This window comes from Bubalus bubalis, chromosome 12 (genome assembly GCF_019923935.1).
Source record: "Bubalus bubalis isolate 160015118507 breed Murrah chromosome 12, NDDB_SH_1, whole genome shotgun sequence".
Classification (NCBI taxonomy): Eukaryota; Metazoa; Chordata; class Mammalia; order Artiodactyla; family Bovidae; genus Bubalus; species Bubalus bubalis.
In genome coordinates this window covers 68,167,852-68,194,056 of record NC_059168.1, presented here as the reverse complement: position 1 = coordinate 68,194,056, position 26,205 = coordinate 68,167,852, and the positions used below count along the sequence as shown (strand labels likewise).

The following is a 26,205-nucleotide window of genomic DNA, read 5'->3' as shown; positions in this document are numbered from 1 at the left end:
ATAGCCAGGACATGGAAGCAACCTAGATGTCCATCAGCAGATGAATGGATAAGAAAGCTATGGTACATATACACAATGGGGTATTACTCAGCCATTAAAAAGAATACATTTGAATCAGTTCTAATGAGGTGGATGAAACTGGAGCCTATTATACAGAGTGAAGTAAGCCAGAAAGAAAAACACCAATACAGTATTCTAACGCATATATATGGAATTTAGAAAGATGGTAACAATAACCCTGTGTACGAGACAGCAAAAGAGACACTGATGTATAGAACAGTCTTATGGACTCTGTGGGAGAGGGAGAGGGTGGGAAGATTTGGGAGAATGGCATTGAAACATGTAAAATATCATGTATGAAACGAGTTGCCAGTCCAGGTTCGATGCACGATACTGGACGCTTGGGGCTGGTGCACTGGGACGACCCAGAGGGATGGTATGGGGAGGGAGGAGGGTTCAGGATGGGGAACACATGTATACCTGTGGCGGATTCATTTTGATATTTGGCAAAACTAATACAATTATGTAAAGTTTAAAAAAAAAAAAAACACTAACAGCAAGAAGTAGAATAGACATACAGTTATGACCCCTCTAGAGAAAATGCAAGGACTAGGATTTTGAGTACCAAAGAACACAAAATATATGATGAGTTTAAGTCTTTATTATCACTGGTATTTAAATAGAGTTATTTCTAAACATTAGAAATGAATCTTGTAGAACCATCCCCTACTTAAAACCACCAATGCTTTTCGATTTTGGCCTAAATCTTCTATAACCCCAATTGTATTTGATTCATAAATGCGGATGTATCTATCTCTAGTAACTAAACAAGGAACAAGTTGGAGACCACTTGTTACACCTAAACTCTTGTCTCGAAAATCAGTGCCTCAAATCAGAACTAATTTGCGTGCAGTACTTCATGTTGTATATAGAGGGGCAATGTACCTTAAATGGGGTCTTGGAGGCATTATTAAGCATTGCAGGACTGATCATAGGAAATACACTTCTAGCTCTAGATTCAAATTCTTGGAAAACCGAGCCCCAGTCATTCTGTTCTCTTAACAGTGCAGAGGTCACTAACTGAGCTGTTTCCAGAACCCCTGGCTTAGCATGACATTATCCTGTGAGAGTAAAAGCAAACCCCAGAGACACTAAAGTTTGGTTGGAGACCACCACAGTGAAGCAGATATCTCAATAAAGCATGTCACATGAGTCTTTTGGTGTGATACTATAATAATTACCAAAATGACACAGAGACACCAAATGAGCAAATGCTCTTAGGAAAAAAATGGCACCAAGAAATTCATCAGACTCAGGGTTGCCACAAAACTTTCATTTAAAGAAAAAAGAAAACAAAATGCGGTATCTGCAAAGTACAACACAATTCAGTTCAGTCGCTCAGCCGTGTCTGACTTTTTGCAACCCCATGGACTGCAGCACACCAGGCTTCCCTGTCCATCACCAATTCCCAGAGCTTGCTCAAACTCATGTTCATCAAGTAAGTGATGCCATGCAACCATCTCATCCTCTGTCCTCCCCTTCTCCTCCTGCCTTCAATCTTACCCAGCATCAGGGTCTTTTCAAATGAGTCAGTTCTTCACATCAGGTAGCCAAAGTATTGGAGTTTCAGCTTCAGCATCAGTCCTTCCAATGAATATTCAAGACTGATATCCTTTAGGATGGACTGGTTGGAGCTCCTTGCAGTCCAGGGGACTCTCAAGAGTCTTCTCCAATACCACAGTTCAAAACCATCAACTCTTTGGCGCTCAGCTTTCCTTATAATCCAATCTCACATCCATACGTTACTACTGGAAAAACCATAGCTTTGACTAGAGGGACATTTGTTGGGCTTCCCTTGCAGCTCAGCTGGTAAAGCTCAACACAGGGAAGCACAATTATGGAGGTATTGGCTCACACTGGCCAAAGAAATATTAGGGGCCCACTCCTCTTAAAGCTTATTTTCATTTAGTACATATGAATAAGAGAAATGTTGCAATCCACAAACACAAGGGATTGACTAGGGTCCTTCAGAAGCTAGAGGCGCTCGCCAATTTTACAGAAGAAAGATGCAGTACTAAGTCTCTTCAGTCGTGTCGAACTCTTCACGGTCCTATGGACTGTAGCCGGCCAGGCTACTCTGTCCATGGGCTTCTCCAGGCAAGAATACTGGAGTGGGTTGCCATGCCTTTCTCCAGGGGATCTTCCCAACCCAGGGATTGAACCGGCGTCTCTTTCGTCACGTACAGGCGCAGGCAAATTCTTTACCACTAGCGCCACCTGGCAATGGCAACCCACTCCAGTACTCTTGCCTGGAAAATCCCATGGATGGAGGACCCTGGTAGGCTGCAGTCCATGGGGTCGCTAAGAATCGGACACGACTGAGCGACTTCACTTTCACTTTTCACTTTCATGCATTGGAGAAGGAAATGGCAACCCACTCCAGTGTTCTTGCCTGGAGAATCCCAGGGATGAGGGAGCCTGGCGGGCTGACGTCTATGGGATTGAACAGAGTCGGAGACGGCTGAAGTGACTTAGCAGCAGCAGCAGCGTCCCCTGGAAAATCCACAGAAGAAGGAAATTAAGGGGAATCCGTCCTAGCCAATCACTAGCTACACAACCGGAAGCTTGGGACTGATCGACAAACGCAGGCTTTCCCTAAGTATCGCGAGGTAAAGCGGGAAAGCGACCGACCATCAGTTGGTTAACGGGATCAGTGACGTCAGACGCAAAGCTCCGGGCCTGCTGCTGAAGCGTGAGGCCCACTCGAATTCCGTTTGGAGGCTTCTTGGAGCTCGCAGAGTAGACATGAGCAAAGCACACCCTCCCGAGTTGAAGAAGTAAGTATGCGTGGGGCCCGCGCCCAAATGGCCGCTTCCCTGTGTGCCTTGAGTTCCTTAGATCCTCCCAGGAGTGTGCCTGGCGTGCGTCTTCTGGGCCGCGGACGCCGAGATCCGGGCCAGTGTCGTGTGCTTCGGGGCCTGAGACCCGCGCGAAAGTAATATTTCGACCGGGTGGATACGGTTACCAAAGCCAACAAGGCGCCACCATCTGCTGACTTACTTCCCGTGCCCGAGCTCCCAGCTCTGTCTCCCGGACCCTCTCCCTCGTTTCTTGAAGGTCTCGAATGCCACACTTCGTTGAACATCTTGAGTAGCAGCATGTTTTCGATAAGGTGGCTGGACAGTGATTGTATAAAGGAACCAGGGAGATGGATGTTTGATAGTATCTGAGGAATCAAAAGCCACCTTAATCTTAGACAGTATTTGTAGCTGTTTCTTTGAGCTTTAACTTAGAAATTGTATTCCTTTTTCTTGATTTCTTGTTCGTAGGTTAAACGTGAATGTCTTGTGATATCTACTCTGTTAACAGAGCTGTGTGAGAATATTCATGTTTCTAATTAGAGAAGGCTAGGTTGTGTGTGGGGGAATGCGGTTGAACCCAGTAAAATCGACTCCAAGTAGGTTATTCCTACTGTAGATAACACCCAATTTAAAGTTTTAGCGTCCTAAAACACTCTTGGCTGAACTTAGCAAGTTCCATGTTTCCTGAGTAACTTCTCTGTCGTCTTTGTACTATGTAATGGCAGAATTCTGCATTTATTACTTGGTTAGCAGCAAGGATGGAAAATTGATCCAGGGGTCAGTTTGTGAGGCAGCCACCTGGTCTGCCTTGTGTACAGTTAATTTATGCTTGCCCCATAAAGAAGTCAGGCTTAAGGGAAAGTTCAAATTTAATGATTTTGCATTTAAATGCACTTGTATTGAAAACATATTTTGTGCAAAATCTCCGTGTATATTTTAGTCTGTTAATTAAGACAACGCCTGACATTAAGAAAAAGAGAAATTGCAATTAGTGAGCTGGTACAATCTTAAAATGTCTTCTGAATTCATCATGAACTGGTGAAATTATTTTTTAACAAAGGACCATTCTCTACTTGTAAGACTTCCTTTTGATTAAGACATTATTTGAGAATTTCAGAGGATGAAACTGGTTTTAACACCTTTCTCTGCTTATCTAGTTTTTATGAGTTGTGAAATCCTGTCAGGTCGACCTCCAAAATGGCTTTTAGTATTTTTCTTCCTTTACATTTCTCACAGATACCATCTTTAACAAGTGTATATGCCCTTCTCCTAGTTTAGCATGACTCAGTGGTTCTTAACTGCAGGAATGAGAGTCTGGTTCTGCCGGAATCTAGTAGGTAGAGGCCAGGGTTGCTGCCAAATTTTCTACAGTGCACTGGACATCACTCAACAACAGAATTATCTGGCCCCAAGTGTCAGTATGCTGAGGTGCAGATACCTGGCCCAACCAGATTCTTCCTAGTGCTCTTAAAAATGGGTGACAAAGTAGTCTCTCTTTGTTTTTTTTCCTTCCAGTTTTGAGATATAATTGACATACAGCACTGTGTAGGTTTAGGGCGTATAGCATGATGATTTAACTTACATATGCCACAGTCGTTTTGCCCGCAGTTGGTTCTGCTGCAGTAACTTATTGCTGTCTGCATAACAGAGTGCAGACTTCTTAACCCAGCATTCAGGGCCCTCCATCTGAACTCCAGGCACCAGACTCTACACACCTTAATAGTTGAATACTGTGTTCTCCAGCCAAACTGACCATTTGATTTTATCAGACTTTTTCACTGCTGTGTGACTTAACAACATTTTATTTAAACTTTCTGAGCTTCAGTTGCCCTTCTATTAAATGGTGGTAATTATTATTAATTTATATGTATGTAATTTATGGGCTTGCCAGGTGGTGCTAGTGGTAAAGAACCTGCCTGCCAATGCAGGAGACATAAAGAGAGTTGGGTTCAATACCTGAGTTGGAAAGATCTGGAGGAGATCATGGCAACCCACTCCAGGATTCTTGCCTGGAAAATCCTATGGACAGAGGAGGCTGGCAGGCTACAGTCCATGTAATTGCAAAAAAGTCTGTCTTCTTACAACTTCTGTCTGGTCCTTTGTCTTATTTATCTTTGAATTCTCCCATGATATACATTAAAATTGAATGAAGATTCATATTTCTTAGCCTGTAACTGGAAGAGGTAAAAACTGGTTTGACTACATGTCTTCATATTATTCTATGCTGCTGATATGGAATTTTATTGCTTAATTCAAATTATTTAACTTCAAAATATGTATTTTGCCAAAGTAAACTTATGTGTTGAAGAATATCCTGAACACTTAAATTGATGTTTAACACTAAATAAACAACACTACTTATTGTCTCAAATATAGACTAAAATACCTGTTGGATTGGGTATGGTATGATTACCTTCTGGTTTCTTCACAACTTTGTTTGGTTTTGGAAATAACCAAAAATATAACCAAATCTTTGTTTTTCTCTTAAGCCTGTAAATCCTGTTGTTGAAAATTAGTTCAGTATTGAACAACAAGAATGTTATTGTAGTTCATGTGGGAAATAGATGGGGAAACAGTGGAAACAGTGTCAGACTTTATTTTTGGGGCTCCAAAATCACTGCAGATGGTGATTGCAGCCATGAAAGTAAAAGACGCTTACTCCTTGGAAGGAAAGTTATGACCAATCTAGATAGCATATTCAAAAGCAGAGACATTACTTTGCCAACAAAGGTCCGTCTAGTCAAGGCTGTGGTTTTTCCTGTGGTCATGTATGGATGTGAGAGTTGGATTGTGAAGAAGGCTGAGCGCCAAAGAAGTGATGCTTTTGAACTGTGGTGTTGGAGAAGACTCTTGAGAGTCCCTTGGACTGCAAGGAGATCCAACCAGTCCATTCTGAAGGAGATCAGCCCTGGGATTTCTTTGGAAGGAATGATGCTAAAGCTGAAACTCCAGTACTTTGGCCACCTCATGCGAAGAGTTGACTCATTGGAAAAGACTCTGATGCTGGGAGGGATTGGGGGCAGGAGGAGAAGGGGACGACAGAGGATGAGATGGCTGGATAGCATCACTGACTCGATGGACGTGAGTCTGAGTGAACTCCAGGAGTTGGTGATGGACAGGGAGGCCTGGCGTGCTGCTATTCATGGGGTCGCAAAGAGTCGGACACGACTGAGCGACTGAACTGAACTGAATATGTTCTAAACTCATTCCGTTCTTCATTATCTTCCCCTTCACAAGTTACATTGCTCAGTTAGTATAAGTACTAGCTGAGGTAGCCCATCATTCTCATCCTTTACAGCAGTGCAAAGCTTTTAATTTTTTAAATTTAATTATTCCTGTTACATAAATTTAGCAGATTACATTGACAATATCTAAAATTAGTTATATAATCTTTACCCCTTTTGATTTTTCAGATTTATGGACAAGAAGTTATCATGTAAGTCTTTTTGGTTTTCTATTTTCGGGGTGTTTTTTGAATATTAAATTAGTTTTTACATCTGCTTTGGTAGTATATTTTATTATTATATTAATAATGTTTTGAGAAACTTTATAAAAATTCAAAGCATACAGATCTCTAATTCACATCCATTTAAGCAAGCAGGTTTATCAGAATTCTAACTAGACAGCTTTCTTTTCTTTTTTTTTTTTTAGACAGCTTTATTTTCTTAATTTCTGATATTTAGTAAGTTTCACAGTATTTCATACTTTTATTTCATATAAGCCTTCTCTCACTTTGATAAAAATTAACATGATTTTATATTTGAAAACTTAACCTTTTTTCCTTTAAACAAAGAACAGATAAGGAATAAAAATCTGACCTGCACAGAACTCAAAGTATGTAGGGGTTAAGACCATGGCTTTAGAAACAAGCAGCCTTCAGTTTGAATTCCGTCCTTCAGTTTAAATTCCCTACAGTAACTGTGTAATCTTGAATCAGTTACTTAAAAATATTATAATTCAGTTGCTTCATAAAAAGTCAGGATGATTCTACTTTGTAGGATTCCTATAAGTTTAAATGTGGAGGTAAATGTAAAATGCTTAGCCCAGTGCTTGGCATATAGTAAAGATATATCAGGGTTTTCTCTCACTTTATTTTTAATGAGTAGTTTAGTTGATAGTTAATGGTCAGCTTTATTAAATTCCTTTTTCCTTTTACATAGTGAAATTAAATGGTGGCAGACATGTCCAAGGAATATTGCGGGGATTTGATCCCTTTATGAATCTTGTGATAGATGAATGTGTGGAGATGGCAACTAGTGGACAACAGAACAATATTGGAATGGTGGTAAGTACAAATACAAGATCTCTCTTAGAGATTTCATTTTTCTTTTGGATTAAACATTAGTATCCCTTCTATCCAGCTCTTGGGTTAAACTGAAGTTGGGCAAATTACAGGCAAGATTAGATATTCCAACCCCCTTTTAGTTTAACTTCCTTTTAGTTTAACTTATGGCGGTTATTCAACTGTGGTAATACCCCAGTTACCTGTAGGTTAGATATGAATCTTACACAGAATCCACTGAGGTCCTTGGACTTGAAATAGCTGTTGGAATTATTTTTGTGCTTTATTCTATAATGAGGCCCATACTGTTCCTTCATTAGAGCCATAGTGAAGTCACTCGGTCATGTCCAACTCTTTGCAACCCCACGGACTGTAGCCTGCCAGGCTCCTCCATCCATGGGATTTTCCAGGGAAGATTACTGGAGTGGGTTGCCATTTCCTTCTCCAGGGAATCTTCCTGACCCAGGGATCGAACCCCCAGGTCTCCTGCATTGCAGGTAGATGCTTTACCATCTGAGCCACCAGGGAAGCCCCTTCATTAGAGCAGTAGTATAGAGGGTTTTCAAGTTCCCCAATTATGCTGAGTCCACCTCAAAGCAATTGAAACTATCTCTAAGGGTGCTGCTGCTGCTGCTGCTAAGTCGCTTCAGTCATGTCCCACTCTGTGACCCCATAGACAGCAGCCCACCAGGCTCCGCTGTCCCTGGGATTCTCCAGGCAAGAACACTGGAGTGGTTTGCCATTTCCTTCCCCAATGCAGGAAAGTGAAAAGTGAAAGTGAAGTCGCTCAGTCGAGTCCGACCCTCAGCGACCCCATGGACTTCAGCCTACCAGGCTCCTCCGTCCATGGGATTTTCCAGGCCAGGAGTACTGGAGTGGGGTGCCATTGCCTTCTCCAGTCTAAGGGTGCTGTTTGTGTTTGTGTGTGCTATTACAAGATCTTGTGTAATTTTAATATGTGCTGAGGATTACTACTCATCAAACTTCAGTGTTTTTGCATTCACAGAAGGTTAATTACCCTTTCCAAGGCTTGTGTTATTGCTTGTTTCAAGTATATTTCCATTATTGCATTTTGAAAAGCAAATCAGTCAGGGTTTGAAAAACAACTTGGAGTCCCTAGATATGAGTCTCCCTGGCCTCTTGCACACATTTCATGTATATGGACCTTCTTTTCAGGTACAGTCCCCTTGAGATTCTGTTGAAAATGAATACAAGTCTGGCAAATCATTAGCATTTTCTTATAAAAGAGAGTTTTAAAAATACCCCAAGATTTCCTTCTAGCCCTTCCTTTTACAGATTAGGAAATCTTCATTCTGATAGAGGGTAGATTAGGGTTTTGGTTCATATATCAACAGATTCGCCAAAAAAAAAAACAAAAAGAATTAAAAAGGGAATTGATGTTTAAAGTTCTAATTTGAGGAAATAACTTTTGAGAATGTGTAGCACTTTTCAGAATTTTTATTAGTGAAGGTATTTATGGTTCTCATAATTTTCCCCCTTATTTTGATGGGGTTAATTTTCCTTACATGGAAATTGGTTAAAAGCAGTGCTATCACAAGTCATTCAAATAGTGAGCTCCAACTTACTGTGATAGGCAGTCTGTTCTTCCATCTCTGATGTATGGTCTGTGACTAAAGTAAGTCTATTAGTAGGTGCTAATTCTTATGGCCGAGTTAACACTTTGAAAATGAAATAATGATAATATATCAATTTTAATTAAAAAACAGCCTAAAGAAAATGTAAGAATGGTTTTTCTAAGGGAAAGAAGGGAAACTATAGTTACTCTTTTATTTTTTCACAAGCTGTTTGGCTAAAGAGACAGTTTCATTGGCTTCCTTGTTCCCCTTGTCCAATCAGTGACTCATTGAGGCCACTGAAACTATTTATTACATGACTTCCCTGGCAATCCACTGGCTCAGACTCTGCTCCCAGTGCATGGGGCCCAGGCTCAATCCCTGGTCAGGGAACTAGATCCTAAAAGTCACAACTAAGACCTGTGCAACCAAATAAATAAAAAGAAGTGGGTTTTTTTTTTTTTTTTTTTTTTTTTAAGAAATTACTTAATACAGGATCTTTCAGGTGGATATTACCTAATGATGTCTCAATTAGCCTCTTCTGAAATATAACCAGAGTAGTCAGTAGCTTCTCCTCTGTCTTATTTCCTTAAGATTCCACTCGACTTCAAGGTTCCCCTAAGAATATAGTAAAAATTGTGTAGTTTTTGATGCTATGTGTTTCAGGAGTTCTTACTGGCTTTGTGCTTTTGTAGCTCCAATTTAGGTTTGTATTCTTTATTAGACAGTTGTGCCCCTTCATGAAAAGGCCTGGGCAACACTTTGCCAAAACTTAGTACTCAAGCCCAATCCAAGGAGCAGTATGGAATTCTGGACCTGATCAGGGTTCCAGTTTGATCTGGAATATGGGGCATCCAACACAGTGGGAAAAGAGGAAGAGCCCTGTGAAGCAGACGAGCCTTAATTCCTGTGTCTTATATGAGAAGGCAAAGAAGTGTGTGATACCATTTTAGAAAACATTGAGGAAAGTGACAGTTTTATTTTTTTTTAATAATGCCAAAAAGAAAAAGCCCTCAGATCTGAAAATCTTAGTTATGTGAAATAACTTCTCTTCACCACCTTCCACTTCTGGAGAAAGTCACAAATGGACAGGTTTAGGAAGGAACTGGGAAGAAGGCTACTTGGTTTTTAAGTTTTGATTGGTGAGAAGTCATGTTCATCTTCTGTTGCAAATAAGCCAGCAGTTTAAAACTCTTGAAAACTAGGAATCATGTTGTTTAGGTTTCTTCATTTCTTTTCCTGATTTGTTAAGAGTGAGAGTCTGTAGCTTCTTTCGGTCTCCATTGTCATTTTCAGTGCAGCTCTTTAATTCTTTGCCACTTTCTCACCATCAGCATTGCTGTTTGTCTCTGCCAGGCTCCCCAACACTTTCCCACCTGTCATGGTCCTTCCCAGTCTGTCACCTGTAGTAATCAGATGCAGGCCATCTGTTTGCTTAATTGAGCCTTTTGCGAGCCTGCCACTGCTTTAGGCACTGAGTAGATGCACCAAGCAAGTCCTTGCCCTCACAGAAATGACACTTGAGTGAGGAAGACAGTATATAACAGTGTGTCTAATAAATAAAGCAAGTAGAATGAGAGGAGAAAGGAACACGTTACAGCTATGCCAGCTGCCTCCCAGCATAGCTCCACTTTGAATCTTACTCAGTGAAAGTCACTCAGTCATGTCCGACTCTTTGTGACCCCATGAACTATACAGTCCGTGGAATTCTCCAGGCCAGAATACTGGAGTGGATAGACGTTCCCTTCTCCAGGGGATCTTCCCAACCCAGGGGTTGAGCCCAGGTCTCCCACATTGTAGGCGGATTCTTTACCAGCTGAGCCACCAAGGCAGTCCATGAATACTGGAGTGGGTAGCCTATCCCTTCTCCTGCAGATCTTCCTGACCCAGGAATGGAACCAGGGTCTTCTGCATTGCAGGTGAATTCTTTACCAGCTGAGCTACTAGCGAAGCCCCGAATCTCATTCAGGATGCCCCATCCTGTCCTTTCACCTGTCTGGCTCTATTGAACTGATTAGTGGTTGTATTACCTACAGTCCACCAGGGGCTCCTTATTTTCACAGTCCCCTTCCAGTTTGACTTTCCTATCCCATTTTACCAGCCATTTAGCCTGTGCTTCATGAATATCCTAAGTTACCTTCTTTTATAGAAGATCCCCAGGAGTAGGAAATGGCAACTCGCTCCAGTATTCTTGCCTGGAAAATCCCATGGACAGAGGAACCTGGTGGGTTATAATCCATAGGGTCGCAGAGAGTCGGTCACAACTGAGCATCTGAGCACTCACACACACTGACTAGGGGGAAAAAAAGCCTCACAAACTGACATTTAATAAAACCATTAATGAGGTGATGAAAATCCTTTAAATCATCATTGATACATCTATTGAATAGTGTTCTTTTCAAATTCATTTTTTCTTAGGTAATACGAGGAAATAGTATCATCATGTTAGAAGCCTTGGAACGAGTATGAACAATGGCTGTGTTCACCAGAGAAATCAACGCTTCCATGTGTCCCCTCTCCACATTTTACTACCAGAAAAATTGGGTTGTGTACATTTTCTTACTTTTTTGTTAAATAAACTTTTGTAATAGCCAAAAATGCTTTCTTAGCTGTTCTCAACTTGGAATATCTGCTCTTAATCTGATTTTTTTCTGTCATGACCTGTTATTGGTTGAGACTGATTAGTTCAGAGGTTTTTAATGCATTAAAATAGAAAAATCTTACTAAATATGAAACATTGGCAAGATGCCCTTTTCCCATATCTTTTACTACTGAACAAAGTTAAAGAAGCTGCAAACCTGAATGGGTTTCTTCTAAAACATTAACTGGAATTTTCAAAGTTGTTGCAATAACTTGGACAGACTCTGACTTTTTCACATACATCTACATTCCAAGTACAGTTTCACTCAGACAACGTGGGTTAAACTGTGCAGGTCCACTTATATACTGGTTTTTTCCAATAGTAAATACTACAGTACTACACCATCCATGGCTGAATCCACGGATTCCAAACTGAAAAGAGGAACTGCATATGCAGAGAGCTGCTTGCTCAGAGGGTCAGCGTCCATAACCCCCACAGTGTTTTAAGGGTCAACCATATAGTGGAACAGAAGTAAAACACACAGGAAGTAATGATGTCTCTGTTTTATTTTGAACATAAGTGGGAAAAAATTTTGAATACAAGAGTAGAAATACAATTCCGGAGGAAAACATTCCAGTGCATTGTGGTTCTTTGTGGGGTAGAAGATGGTGGTAATGCTGCCCATGATACACTCACCTAGTTTGTAAATTTTATGGTGCACAAACTCCAGTAAGAGAGAATATCACAAACATGTGTCATAAACCTAACTTTAAAAAAAAATCTATCAAGCAAATGCTTAAGTTTATTTTTGTGATCTGGTAGAAAGCCTACAAGTCATGAATCACTTTAGAACTAGAGAGTGGGGTATACACAGTATGTGAGGCACTTGTAAACAAGTACGTAAAATCGTATTCCCTATTTATAGGAAATGTTTACAGAAAAAATAAAGCTAGCGGGATCAAACTAGAGTTGATGTGAAGGCCATACATTTTTATTTTTCCATTCTCCTCTTTAAACTCCCTAACACTGCAACCACATAAAGTTGAATTTTAGAACTGGTAGAATTTCTAAGTGTGGCTCCTAACTGGCAGCATCACATAGGAACATAACAGAAATGCAGTCTTTCGTATGCTGCTCCACACCTACTGCAACATTCTAGGGGCGAGGCCAGCCATGTTTTAACAAGCCTTCCACTAATGCTGGAGCAGGACTTGGCCTTCCTTCAGCCTGTGCATAATCTTTACCAGTCTCTTCTGTAAAAATTTCACTTGAGTAGCCTCCTGGAATAATGGGCCCTGACAGGTCTTTCTTCCAATTAAGTCTTTTTAAATTCTGTTAGTGGCATTAAAATTAATACGCTTACTATATGGATAACCTTTTTGCTCTTTAACAACTTCAGATGCCTTGTTGGAAAACAATCAGAGTTGGGTTTGATACAACAGCAATATTTAAAACTGGTGTTCTAAAAATATTTGCCATTGCAAAACAAGTCTGCAGATGTTAGAAATTATTCCACTAGGATTCACCCACTTTTAGCATATATACAACAGTGGTATACTCTACATACTGTCTTTTTTAAAACCACAAAAGGAAAAAAGTAGGAATGCCTCTTAACATACTTGCTAAGAATAAAAATAGTAAAAAGCTAACTCTGACAAACTAAATTTAATTCCTGCCTCTACATCAAATATCTTGGCAGTTTTATCAGCATATTTATATTCACAATTGTAGAGAATCAATCGCTTTAAGAATCAATGTTCTTTTTGCTAAAAGGAGCAAGTGCTATAATCTGGAGGAGGACTTTTTTAAAAAGACAATATATGTTTAACTTGGTTGCAGTTCAGTTACTTTTAGAATTCACAAGTTTTTACTTGTTTTGTCCTTTCCAGTGACTATAAGAACACTCATGATCTTTGTACAGGTGGAGAACCGGGTCTCAAGTTTGGCTACATCCTGGAATCATTCAGGAAGCAGTCCTACAGGTGACTGCAATGTACAGCCAAACCACCGCCTCAGAACAAGATTTCAACAACCAATTTCTCAATCAAAATGCTACAGTACCTTCAGAAGCATTTAACAGTTTGAACACAAAGTGGATCTGATCAAGTGTGGGGTCACTGACTATATTCTAGTGCCAGAGGCTCTACAGTCATCTAAGTTGCCTCTGCTGTGAGACTGTTGGTGCTTCTTACTACCAAGACTACTAGAGTTCTCACAGAGAGAAATCCTTTGCAACATGGATTTGCTTTGATAATGGACTGGGTTTCTTGGGACTTTTAAGGCACTAAAAAATAAAAACCCTTTGAAAACATCATAAACCCCCACATCAGTGACTCTAAACCCCAGTTGTACGTTAGGAACTCTAAAAAGCTACAAAAAGCTCAGGTCCTATCCTTAGTCCATTAAACCAATCTCTGTTGTGGGGCTTTATCACCATTTTTCAAAGCTCCTCAGGTGAGGGTTTGATAATAGAAGACAAATTTAAGAAATTTCTTAAATCAATAGCCTATACTTGCTTTTCATTTTACTTGAGATTTTTGTGTGACATCTTTATACTACACTAAGACTTCTGAACTTCACCCCTAATGAAATAGAGACAGAAGCAATCAAAAGAACATTCTGAAAGTCAAGGCTTCAAGCATGGGCATATGTCCTTTGCAAAATGTAAGTTACTAAAGCCAGGTGTAAGATATCAGTTCCCATGGTAATTTTACCTGAATGAAGATCACATCCAACCGTGAAGTGCAAATGAACTAGCCCTGAACTAAAAGGTAAGTCTTCCTCAAGGGCTCAGCTTAAAATGCTTTAAAGTTTCGTTCAAAATCCAGGGCCCCATCCCAGACCTATTAAATCAGAACCTCCAGAGGAGCTAGAGAATTCATATGTCTAACAAACTCCAGGTGATTCTTATGACCAGACAAGTTTGGGAAATGCTGCTGATGGATATTCAAGAAAAGAGTTCAATTTTGAAGATGGAATAGTTTTACCTTCATGCTTAATTAGAACCTTGCGTTTCTCATGACTCACTGGGATTATTTTGTTAAATGATGATAATGGCGAAATATCTGATTCAAAATCATCTCTGTTCAGAGTATGTTCTTTTTTTTTTTTTTTTTTGCCAGTGATATTCCATTTGGAACCAGGAGAGGGATAAAGGAGAGAGTGGTGTTTCATAGTTCCGTTTTAAGTCTCTCATGTAAGTCCTCTTGGTCAATCATGTGTGTGTTCCCATTCCAGCGGTGATAGGCGAGGAGAGCAGCATTGTAGCCTGCAATGGCACTCATTTCCATGGCACTTGCTGCAAACTCGATGCCGTTGAGGTAATAAAGTCGATCGTGGAGTATGATGGAGGGGCATTTCTCTGGAGGTGTATAATGAGGGTATGCAAGCCATGACTGCTTCACAGCATAATCGTAGGACACAAAGAGCTTTAAAATTTGTTCTTTAGTAAGTGGTGCTGCAGAAAAGATCTTCCAGACATGTGCTATATCTGCTTTTGGCTGAGAATTACTGTCTTCTTCTACAGGGGACACAAGCCCAATGCTGTTAATGAATAAATCTGGGTTATCAGTGGTTAAGACTGTACCAAGATGAAACTCATTTAAGGCTCTAGAGCTAAAGACAGTTGAATTCAACTCCCCTTTAATTAAAGTTGTCACTAAAGGTTCGTAGTGTTGATGGAATTCCTCAATTGGAGGATCGAAGTTGAGAAAATTTATATTGGACATTTTCCGATTCAATGGAGTGGCCACCAGGACGATGTCATAGAAGTCTGAATGGGTCTCAGATCCAGTTTGGTAGACCACTTCATACACCTTTGAGGGATTTCCTAGAGGAAATAAAAAAGCATTTTTTTAAAGTGTTTCTAACATACTATATTTTACACCTTCTAAAAATAATTCTATACCTTAATAGTTTCTTCATAATTCTAAGGACTTAAACATGGCACCCCACTCCAGTACTTTTGCCTGGAAAATGCCATGGACGGAGGAGCCTGGTAGGCTGCAGTCCATGGGGTCCCTAGAGTCGGACACAACTGAGCGACTTCACTTTCACTTTTCACTTTCATGCATTGGAGAAGGAAATGGCAACCCACTCCAGTGTTCTTGCCTGGAGAATCCCAGGGACGGGAGAGCCTGGTGGGCTGCCGTCAATGGGGTCGCACAGAGTCGGACATGACTGAAGTGACTCAGCAGCAGCAGCAAACAAGTTTTATCCCTTAAGATAACTGGCCCCAGCATTTGTTTTACACTGAGGCCAATTTTCTAGTTGGAATGGAAATAAAACCTGTCAATAGATACAAAATATGAAATGTTTACTTTTGAGGATGAAATTCTTTTTTAAATCCAAAAAGTCATGCCACTGTACTTGAGCACATGTGTATCTATTTCCACATGACACACAACACCTAACCTCCAATTTAAAATTTCATCATTTGGAACTGAGTGAGAGATGGAGAAACAGGTTTTTCTCCCTGAGCAATTATTTTCTGCAGGGGAAATGAGAAACAATAAAATAGGAGTTCAAGCTTACCTGTCTGCTTGGTCCTCGTTTTCTCCTCTATGGACATTACTAAGCCCGATACAAGATTGCTTCTGGAAGCCTGAAGGAGCCTTGAGCAAACAAGTTTATTGCCACCTTTTACTGCCCAAAGGCCAGGATCAGTACCGGACATTGACACTGCCCCTGTCGGCGGCAGGACAAAACGTATTAATTCTGACTCTGTAAGGGGCCCTCTACCCACTCTCCCTTCCCGAGTAGCTGCATCGGGCTCCAAATCTAGACATTGCCAAATGACCCTCAGAGCAAAGTTTCCCCCAGGTGAGGACCATTCAACTAATAAAAACCAAAGACTCTGTTCCCATAAAAGTGTTCATCTACACATGCACAATTTTGCCAACATTTTCATTGTGTCTGAGGTTTCACAAAGGAAGGTAGTCATCTCCAAATCATGGCCTAAAGTAAGGAGCCACCAAAGCATCACGTAAACCGCACTGTCAACTAATGTCCGTTAACTATTCCAAGTCCTGACTTACCTACAAAGCCATTGATGTTTGTGGTTTGGCCATAATTTACCCTCATGACGGGAGTAATAATTTCATCAAGGAACTTCTCAGAGAAGCCTGCTTTCTGCAAGGTTTCAAGAAGTGACCGGTTAAATAATCCAAGATAGTCGTCCCCTCCTAGGGAATGCAGTAACTTTTCTACGCTACTGAAGGCATAGTCATGAGACTGGTAGCGGTAGATCCTTTCGAATAGAAGAGAAATGGCCATTAAACAGCAGATAGTGGGCAGGGTACACACAAAGAAGGAAAACAGCAGCCTAAGACTCCAAGTGGCTTTCCTGTTTTCTTTCAGATGAGTCCCTACCGATCCTGTGAGATGCATCTTTCCTAGGTATCCCAGAGGCTCCTGGCCTCCCTTTCCCTCTGTCTCCTCTGGAGGAAGTCCACTGTCCTTTGAATTCACTCTTCTGCATGAATATGGTCACTGGGATCACCTTTCAGGAAGTAGGTATGTCTTGTTCTCATTCATCTTCCAGCACACTTAGACATGTCTAAAATTAAACTTTACCTTTCTACTAGGCTTGATCCTCTCCTCCTACCCCCAATTCCAACCAAAACAATGGGTTACTCCTAACATCCTACACATCATCCTCAGTTCATTTAGTTTTAAATTTAAACATTTCATTTCTCCTTTCTGCTTCACCCACTTAAGAAGGGAAGCTTATCAACCTTCCTAACATCCCTCCTGTTATTTCTCATCTCCCTGATCTTAAGTGAAGCTTTATATTCAAACTGCTGCTGCTGCTGCTGCTACTAAGTCGCTTCAGTCATGTCCGACTCTGTGCGACCCCATAGACGGCAGCCCACCAGGCTCCCCGGTCCCTGGGATTCTCCAGGCAAGGACACTGGAGTGGGTTGCCATTTCCTTCTCCAATGCATGAAAGTGAAATCGCTCAGTCGTGTCTGACTCCTAGCGATCCCATGGACTGCAGCCTACGAGGCTCCTCCGTCCATGGGATTTTCCAGGCAAGAGTACTGGAGTGGAGTGCCATTGCCTTCTCCGTTTATATTCAAACTACTAACATGAATAACTGATTTATCTGCCTCTAGTTTCTCTTTTTTATATAATTTTTTTATATTTGTTATGTGTTAGAATATGGAGCATCAGTTTGAGCCAGACACTGTTCTAGATGCTGAGGATACAGAGGTCAATACAACATAGAAAGTAAAATCGCTGCCATAACAGAGCTTTTGTTTTAGATGGGACAACAGGCAATAAAATAAACACAAGCAACTTACTAACAGTTTGTGCTAAATTGCTTCAGTTGTATCTGACTCTTTAGGATCCTATGGCCTGTAATCTTTCAGGCTCCTCTGTTGGTGGGATTCTCCAGGCAAGAGTAATGGAGTGGGTTGCTGTGCCCTACTCCAGGGGATCTTCCTGGCCCAGGGATCGAACCCGTGTCTCTTACATCTCCTGTACTGGCAGACAGGTTCTTTTATCAAGGAGAAAAGTAAACCAAAAGATTGGAAACACTTGGAGCTGGCAAAGAAGCAGAGAGATCCAGGAGAGCAGGAGGAGGCACAGACAGAAAAAAGTAGTGGAGGTGGGATGAAGGACTTCCAAAATGGAGTAAGGACCTTAGAAAAATCTGTCCCTACATAAAAGCAATGAGAACACTGGCAAACACTGTCAACATCAACTTTTTTGGAACTCTGGAAATAAACCAAACACTTGCTAAAATCCCAGGAATATTTAGATGGCTGACTGTAAGAACAAATGAGCCCTGTGGTATCTGAACTGCCCCTAAGCTCATTCCCATCTTGCTAGCAACAAGGTAGCCTTCAAAATCAGCAGCCTTGCAACCACAATATCTGTGAAACCAGCAAGCTGGCAGCCACAGAGGCAATAAGACATGTTTAGAGCATCCCCAAATTCCCATTGTCAGAGAAGTGCCACTATTTGCCTTATCAGGACTTGTTCTTTTTTGATTAAAATGTTTAAAGGATATACTCCATTTACAAAATTGGGAAAGGAGTTCATCAAGGCTGTAAGTGTCACCCTGTTATTTAACTTATATACACAGTACATCATGTGAAATGCTGGGCTGGATGAAGTTAAAGCTGGAATCAAGACTGCCAGGAGAAATATCAGTAACCTCAGCTATGCAGAGGACACCACCTTAATGGCAGAAAGTGAAAAGGAACTAAAGAGCCTCTACAGGAAGGTGAAAGAGGAGAGTGAAAAAGCTGGCCTAAAACTCAACATTCAAAAAACTAAGATCATGGCATCCAGTCCCATCACTTGATGGCAAATCGATGGGGAAACAATGGAAACAGTGACAGACTATTATTCTGGGCTCCAAAATCACTGCAGATGGTGACTGCAGCCATAAAACTACAACACGCTCACTCCTTGGAAGAAAAACTATGACAAACTTAGCATATTAAAAAGCAGAGACACCACTTTGCCGACAAAGGTCCACACAGTCAAAGCTATGGTTTTTCTGGTAGTCACGTACGGATGGGAGGGTTGGACCATAAGGAAGACTGAGTGCTGAAGAACTGATGCTTTCGAACTGTGGTGCTGAAGACTCCTGAGAGTCCCTTGGACTGCAAGAAGATCAAACCAGTCAATCCTAAAGGAAATCAACCCGGAACATTCATTGAAAGGATTGATGCTGACGCTGAAGCTCAAATACTTTGGCCACCTGATGCGAAGAGCTGACTCAGTGGAAAAGACCCTGATGCTGGGAAGGACTGAAGGCAGGGAGAGAAGCAGACGACAGAGGATGAGATGGCTGGGTGGCATTGTTGACTCAATGGACATGAGTTTGAGCAAACTCCAGGAGATAGTGAAGGATGGGGAAGCCTAGCGTGCTGCAGTCCATGGGTTGCAAAGAGTTAGACATGACTGAGCAACTGGACAATTCCACGTACAATTACAAAATACTGGCTACATTCCCCATGTTGCACAATACATCCTGCAGCCTATCTTACACCCAATACTTTATACTTTCTATGCCCCCACCCAACATTGTCCTTCCCCCCTCACCACTGGTAACCACTAGTTTGTTCTCTGTATCTGTATTTGTTCTCTGCATCTGTATTTGTTCCCTGTATCTGTGAGTCTGCCTCTTTTTGGTTATAGCCACTAGTTTGCTGTATTTTTTAGACTGTTTTTATGTGTGTGTGCTCAGTTGTGTCCAACTCTTTGAGACCCTATGGACTGTAACCCGTCGGCTCTCCTGTCCATGGGATTATTCCAGCAAGAATACTGGAATGGCAAGAATGGGTTGCCATTTCTTTCTCCAGGGAATCTTTCTGAACCAGGGAGCGAGCGAACCTGTGTCTCCTGCATAGGCAGGAGGATTCTTTACCACTGGGAAACCTTTTCTTTTTAGATTAGGGCTTGTCTTTTTTTACCTCACTCTATACAAACAGCCCATCCTGAGCACATCTGTCAAAAACTTTTGTTGCCTGAGTTTGTGATACCAAGTGGGGCTAACAAGAGGCTTATCCGAAGATTTTAAAAAGAAACACTGGGGAATGAAAAACCCCAATTCATTTCTAGGGACTTAGAAGGCCATGCCCATGTACAAGAATGTCACATGCCCAAGAAAGACCTGAGAAGGCCCTCATCTGTCACCTTCGGCTGACCTTGAGGCTTTGAGCAAGCCAGAAGTAAAGGCTAGAGCTATAAACCACCTGCCAGAGCACTGCAAGCGATCCTCACACACACACACTTGAGTAGTCAAACATGACAAAGAATAGAATTAGTTCCAGAATTAGTTCCAGAGTCACTAACAAACAAGCAGCAACAGTAACAAACCCTGGGGTGAGCAGATTTCTGACGTCCAGAGTTACTATTCAATATTATTTTAAATGTCCAGTTTACAACAAAAATCAACAGAAATCCTCCTTAAGAAAACCCAGACATTGGACCTGCCAGACAAAGACTTTAAATCAGCAACTATAAATATGCTCAAAGAAGTAAAGGAAGCCATATCTAAAGAACTAAAGCACGTATGAAAACAATGTAGGGACTTCCCTGGTGGTCCAGTGGTTAATACTCTGTGTTCCCAATGTAGGGGACACAGGTTTGATCCCTGGTTGGGGAACTAAGATCCTGCATGCCACACATCTTTGCCACAAACAAAGAAATGTAGATTAGAACAAACATAGACTGCTAATAAAGAGAAATAAATAATAGAAAATAAAAACAAACCGTGGAGTTGAAAACAGTAGATAAAATTTAAAATGAAATGTAAGGGAATTCACTGTTCCTGACTCCTCTTTGGCAACCTCTGTGGCTCCTAATCCTGGTTTTTGTGACACAGGTGATACTACAAGCATTTAACAACTGGATTGAAGGCAAGAGAAAAAGGGGCGACAGAGTATGAGATGGGTTCAATGGCATCACTGACTCAACAGACATGAGTCTGAGCAAACTCTGGGTAATAGTGAAGGACAGGGAAGCCTGCATGCAGCAGTTCATGGGGTTGCAAATAGTCGGAAATGACTTAGTGACTGAACAACACCAGCATTAAACAGAAAGCAGACTGATTATATCCCTGGAACTGAGTCAAGACTCCCTGCTGAGGGCAAGGAAAAAGATTCCTGGGGAAGAGAAAACATGCAGGCAGAAGCTATTTCATAAGACCAGCAGTATTTCACTATTTAGCAACTGGCACATGATGGCTCAATACTTGCTCTTTGTCCAGCAGGGTATAATGGATATGATAAAATTATCAAAATAAGACCTGCATGTTCTTATAGAAAGGAACAGAAATGTGTGGCCCTTTAAACAACATAACGGTCAGCACTCTATAATCAAGTATCAAAGATATATGGCGGGGTGGGGTTGCATAATTCCATGTTTTGGAATTGTTTTATAAATCAAAAATAGTATAATATTCAGGGAACTATATGCAATGTATGTGTATGTGCTTAGTCACTCAGTTGTGTCTGACTCTGTGTGACCCCATGGACTGTAGCCTGCCAGGCTCCTCTGTCCATGGGATTCTCCAGGCAAGAATACTAGAGCAGGTTGTCATTCCCTTCTCCAGGGGATCTTCCCAACCCAGGAAGATAGATTCTTTACTATCTAAGCCACCAAGAAACCCCACTATATGCAAAACCTTGTGATAAGTCATAATGGAAAAGAATATTAGAAAAGAATGTATATATGTATTAATAAACCATTTCGTTGTTCAGCAGAAATTAACACAACATTGTAAATCACTATACTTCAATAAAATTTTTTTTTTTTTAATTCAGAGGATAACTGGTTTGCAATGTTGGGTTGGTTTCTGCTGTACAACAATGTGAATCAGCTGTAGTCCATATACATATATCCCCTCCCTTTTGAACCTCCCTCCCACCCCCTTATCCCGCCCTTCACTTTTAAAAAAATAGTACAGTCTATGTATCCCCTCCTTGGGCCTTTTTCACAGTTCTGTAACACACTACATTCACTTCAAAAGTGATTTCTTAATTTCTCAAAGGGCAATTCTCTACATGTCAAGAAAACTGATTCACACAGGCGAGGCTGTATCTCAGGCCACGTGAACTTGATTTTCCTGTTGAGGATGTAGCAACATGCCACCTTTCTCTAAAAAGTGACTGGCTCTACACAAATTCTATACATTTTCCTAGTGAACTGCTTGTCTCTCTACTAGAACATATATTCTTTAAGGGCAGGGGTATGTTCTAGGGTCTACGTCTTCAAGACCCAGAATACTGCCTGGCACAAACTAAGCACTCAATATTTGGTGAATAAATAAACGAATGAATGACTACATTAGAACAACCTGCACTATAGCTGACCTTTCCAGTAACTGGAGAGATGTTCAAGGAATTGACCTCAGAATGATGCTTAAAAAGAAAGAAATCTCCAACTACTACAAGTTACAGAAACTATATTTATCCTATTCAACTCTTACAAGCAGCATTTCTCCTGAGATCTAAAACTGTAAACCAGCATAAAAGTTAGCACATGCCAACAACCTAAGAAAAAAAAATAGGTTATATCATACATGTATATGTACAGTTGAGTCCCTTCGCTGTCTACCTGAAACTATCACAACATTGTTAAACGGCTATACCCCAATACAAAATAAAAAGATTTTTTAAAAAATAAGCTATAGTTTTCAAAGTCAGAATGGTTTTCATTTTGTTTTAATATTCTCTTGGCTGAGCCGTAGAGCATGTGGCATCCTAGTTCCCCAACTGGGATCAAATGTGCGCCCCCAGCATTGGAAGTGTGAAGTCTTAACCACTAGTCCACCAGGGAAGGCTCTAGACTGGTTACTTTATGTTATTTTTCTTACTTACCAAAAGAATGCATATTCATATGTAAAGGACTTTTTGAAAATACAGAAAAACAAAGAGAAGGAAAATAGGCACCTATATTCTCACTATGCAAGACAGTGTGGGAATACAATACCTTAATTTAAATTCTTGGGGCACAGAACTGATATGCTATTTCAGGCTGCTGGCTCACTGAAACATCATGTCACAGTTAAATAAAGCTCATTTAAGTTTTCTACAAGCTCTTGTACGTATCACCTTATCCATCTACATACAACACTAAAACAGTTCAGAGATTAAGAGGGAGGACTCTGGAGCCAGATTGCCTGGGTAAGAACTCCAGCTCCACCAGGTACTAGGCAGGTGGACTTGCATACCTAAAACCTTTCTATGCCTCCACCTTCCAGTATCCTACAAAAAGCAGCTAGTAACAGTACCTACCTCAGAGAGCTGTCCTAAGACTTCAAAGAGTTAGTATTAAATAAGCATTTACAAAATATGTTTTCAGAAGCAAAAATAAATGACCCTTTCACGTTCCAAGTGAATAAAGGCCCTGCATATCATATACAAAACATTTTTCCTAACGACCTTACAAATAGGCTTTGTGGTTAGGTAGAGCACTGTTCCCCAAAACTGTAATTCCTACAGATTATTTAATAAAAGGTCTTAGGTTAAATGGAAGAGAAAAAATTACCTCATAAACTTGTCTAATATATCCTCTACCCACATGTGCATTCGGAGGGATTGAAATCCATAGTGCCAAATTAGTTTAATCATGTTAATTATAAACCAGCTGCTCTCCTCATATACCAGAGTCTCTCCATTATACACCCCCACTAGGCCACTAGGGCTCTGAACAGCAGAGAGACCTGCAAAAACAAAGAAAGGGTAACTAAGTCAATGGTTTCTGTACTGATCAAATGAGAGAAGGTAATCTGAAGCTATGGGGGACACTCTGAAATAAGTGAATCTGGGCTTCCCCCAGTTCTCAGGAGACATGTTAACAGAGCTCTATCTTTAGAACAGTGTGTGATACTCTAGACATCACACTGTCCAAAAGCAGATTCCCTTAAAGATGAGTTGGATGATCACTGCAGCTATATCAAAATTAGAAACTGGCTATATTTAGTCTCAAAAGACTAAAAAAGGCAAAAGAAAAAGCCAAAGGACAGCTGAATTCATCTTAAAATCAGCATAAATTGCTCCTGGCACACACGTGCCCTTGTGGAGCGAAGAGGCCCTGGAAGCATCCACAGGAAATGTGGAAAGCAGCTAAGGAAAATAGGATTTCCATTCCTGTGCAAATCCTATTCTATGTAACTCAACACTTCTCATAACTGGAAGGAGGCCAAAATTACACAATATTCCCCGAGGAGGGAGCCTGCAGAGGACCCCCCAGGCATTCCCCACAACCTGTCCAATACCTCTCCTGGTAGCAAAGCGTCAGATGTCCCAAGTTCCAGGCACATGTTTGCCCCTACAGCTGTGAATGACCTTAAGTCAGACACCTCAACTCTCTGAGCCTCATTTCCCCAGCTATAAAATTAGCATGCTAGGTTTTGCTAACTCAAACCACTCTTTGATTCTTTAACACAAACCCAGAATATATAAGAATCAACAACAGCAACCATCCCCAACCCACGCCCCATGGCTGTAATTCCAGATAACTGAAGATATACTGTAGTGTCCCATTACAGCAGAGCAGCTCCTAAGGCAGTGCCAATTGCTAGCAGGAAAGTAAGGAAAGCAGTTTTACCAACTTCACTGTAAAAGACAATTAATAAGGCAGAAAAGTTTCAGTTCCCTATCTGATAACAATATCCATGCACTTTGAAGTCTGCTTTGCTCTCAGAACAAATTACATACCCAGATCCTTGACAAAACGCTTCATGTGCAGATTTAAAGGATGGATGACAGAACCTCCTGACTCAAATTCTTGCCCCTGCACATTCAAGGTGGCCAGACGGCCTCCCACCTTTCCTTTTTCGAACACGTCAATCTTCACATCTTTCCCAAATTTCTGCCGCAGATAATAGGCTGCTGAAGTGCCACCAATTCCAGCTCCAATAACCGCTACGGTGGGGAAAAAAAGGAACAGGGTTTTTTCTCTTACCAGCTTCGCATGTTTGTTTTTGAACCGCCGTAAATCAACAACCGACATTACCTAAAGCAGTTATCGACAATTTAGGGAAGCCTGGGGAGGGGGAGGCAAGGGACAGTTGCAGTGAAGACAGAAGCAAGTCTAAATCAGGACAGACACTGCCCCCAGACAACAGTAGTAGTAGATTGTTACTTTTTTTTTTTTCCACAGCCAGATGCCCCAGGCTCTCACAGTTCGTTGCGGAGGCACCAAGCGGCCCGCACACGCTCCTTTGTGCCCAATGCAAGGGAACAGAGGAGGTGGGGCCTTTCCAGCACGCATTTTAAATAAAGTGGCCGCCATTTTTGCCTAGATTTGTTCTGTCTCGTTAATGTAAATAGCTTAATGATCCCAAAGAAAATGGGTTAAAAAGGAATAAAAATAAACAACAAAAAAGCAAAACAAAATCAACAGGGAGCAAACCACCAAAACGAATCAAACTAAGAGAGTGACTGTTTCCGCTGAGTAGTCGTCCTAGGTAAAGTTCTTGCTCTGCAAGCCAGCCGACTTCAACAAAGCAGACAGCGGAGGGGTACCCGCCCCCAGCCCATCACGGGAAGCACACGCGGTCAGCGCGGTCAGCCTGTTCGCGCTGCTCGGCGTGCTGTGCCCGCATGCGCCTCTCATCTGCAGAGCGGAACCGGCCAGTCGCTCCCTGAGCAGCCAGAGGACCGGCCTCTGAACAAGTGCAGCAAGGGAAGGCCGCGGGAGGGGCCTTTGCTTCCTTGGAGCCCCAGGTCCCCGAGACAGAGGCTGCAGGGACGCCGGGCGCCCGCCTGCGGACTGGTCTGGGTCGCCCCCACCTCCACTGCCCATTTCTCAAGTGGGCATGTCTCCACGCCCGAGAAAGGGCGTTCCCTGGGGGCACTGAAAGCGGTTCGGAGGCGCGAACTGGGAAGAGCAGCACATTCGCAGCGGGCTGGCTCCGCGCGACTCAGCGGGCGCCAGGGGCGCCCGGCCTGCAGCAGCTGATAGTGACCTCCCGGCGCGGGACGCGCTCTCGCCAACCCCGCAGCGCGCCGCCTCTTCCTCGCCTACCGATCTTCTCCGGCGGGGCCCGCGGCTCGGCGCTCCCAGGGTACCACCAGCTGCACAGCAGCAACAGCCCCAGCCACAGCCGCAGAATCGAGCACGCGAGCCCAGGAGCTGCAGGTTCCATGGCTCTCCAAGCGCTGCGGTCGGACTGGAGCGCCAGCATGCCACCCGCATTTGAGTCTGCGCTCTCCGCCCGCCCCGCCCCCTGGCTGGCCTCACCCCTCAAAGCCCCGCCCAGGTCCGCTCCCACCCTACCCCCACTCCTCAGCGCAGGCCCCTAACACCCCAGGGCCACACTTCCCTCCTGGAGTTCCCAACCGGGTGGTCTGGGTACTCCAAGCCGGCCCTGCCCCATCCCCCGCAACTCACCCTGCTTCAGGGAGATACCAAAGGCCCCAGAGGAGGCTCACCCCA

General features: G+C 42.1%; 2 protein-coding genes and 1 long non-coding RNA gene across 4 annotated transcripts; 2 read left to right on the top strand and 1 right to left on the bottom strand.

Moving 5' to 3' along the window:
- The first annotated feature begins 2,680 nt into the window (after positions 1-2,680).
- Positions 2,681-11,315, top strand: SNRPG (small nuclear ribonucleoprotein polypeptide G). Of its 2 annotated transcripts, none has more exons than XM_044926101.1 (4): positions 2,681-2,837; positions 6,275-6,297; positions 7,022-7,146; positions 11,108-11,315. In XM_044926101.1, exons 1-4 carry the CDS (start codon positions 2,806-2,808, stop codon positions 11,150-11,152), a joined length of 225 nt encoding a protein of 74 aa, XP_044782036.1. In that variant the 5' UTR covers positions 2,681-2,805; the 3' UTR covers positions 11,153-11,315. The 2 variants fall into 2 exon arrangements, with proteins under 2 accessions (XP_044782036.1, XP_006079679.1); XM_006079617.4 differs by having other exon boundaries at positions 2,685-2,837; positions 11,136-11,315.
- Positions 11,316-11,846: 531 nt separating this feature from the next.
- Positions 11,847-25,992, bottom strand: PCYOX1 (prenylcysteine oxidase 1). The gene is made up of 6 exons (XM_006079618.4): positions 25,795-25,992; positions 24,483-24,689; positions 23,311-23,485; positions 16,335-16,546; positions 15,832-15,984; positions 11,847-15,127 (listed from the first exon to the last, which is right to left on the bottom strand). Exons 1-6 carry the CDS (start codon positions 25,952-25,954, stop codon positions 14,469-14,471), a joined length of 1,566 nt encoding a protein of 521 aa, XP_006079680.1. The 5' UTR covers positions 25,955-25,992; the 3' UTR covers positions 11,847-14,468.
- Positions 16,546-25,068, top strand: LOC123328565. The gene is made up of 2 exons (XR_006543480.1): positions 16,546-16,812; positions 24,928-25,068. It is a non-coding gene; the product is annotated as an uncharacterized LOC123328565 (long non-coding RNA).
- Positions 25,993-26,205: the final 213 nt, after the last annotated feature.

Coding starts and splice junctions, on each gene's coding strand:
- PCYOX1 (XM_006079618.4), bottom strand. CDS start 25,954: ATGCTGGCGCTCCAGTCCGACCGCAGCGCTTGGAGAGCCATGGAACCT. Junction 24,690..25,794: donor GGCCCCGCCGGAGAAGATCG/GTAGGCGAGGAA, acceptor TCCCCACCGTAG/CGGTTATTGGAGCTGGAATT. Junction 15,128..15,831: donor AACGAGGACCAAGCAGACAG/GTAAGCTTGAAC, acceptor TATTTCCTCTAG/GAAATCCCTCAAAGGTGTAT.
- SNRPG (XM_006079617.4), top strand. CDS start 2,806: ATGAGCAAAGCACACCCTCCCGAGTTGAAGAA. Junction 2,838..6,274: donor CACCCTCCCGAGTTGAAGAA/GTAAGTATGCGT, acceptor TTGATTTTTCAG/ATTTATGGACAAGAAGTTAT. Junction 6,298..7,021: donor TATGGACAAGAAGTTATCAT/GTAAGTCTTTTT, acceptor CCTTTTACATAG/TGAAATTAAATGGTGGCAGA.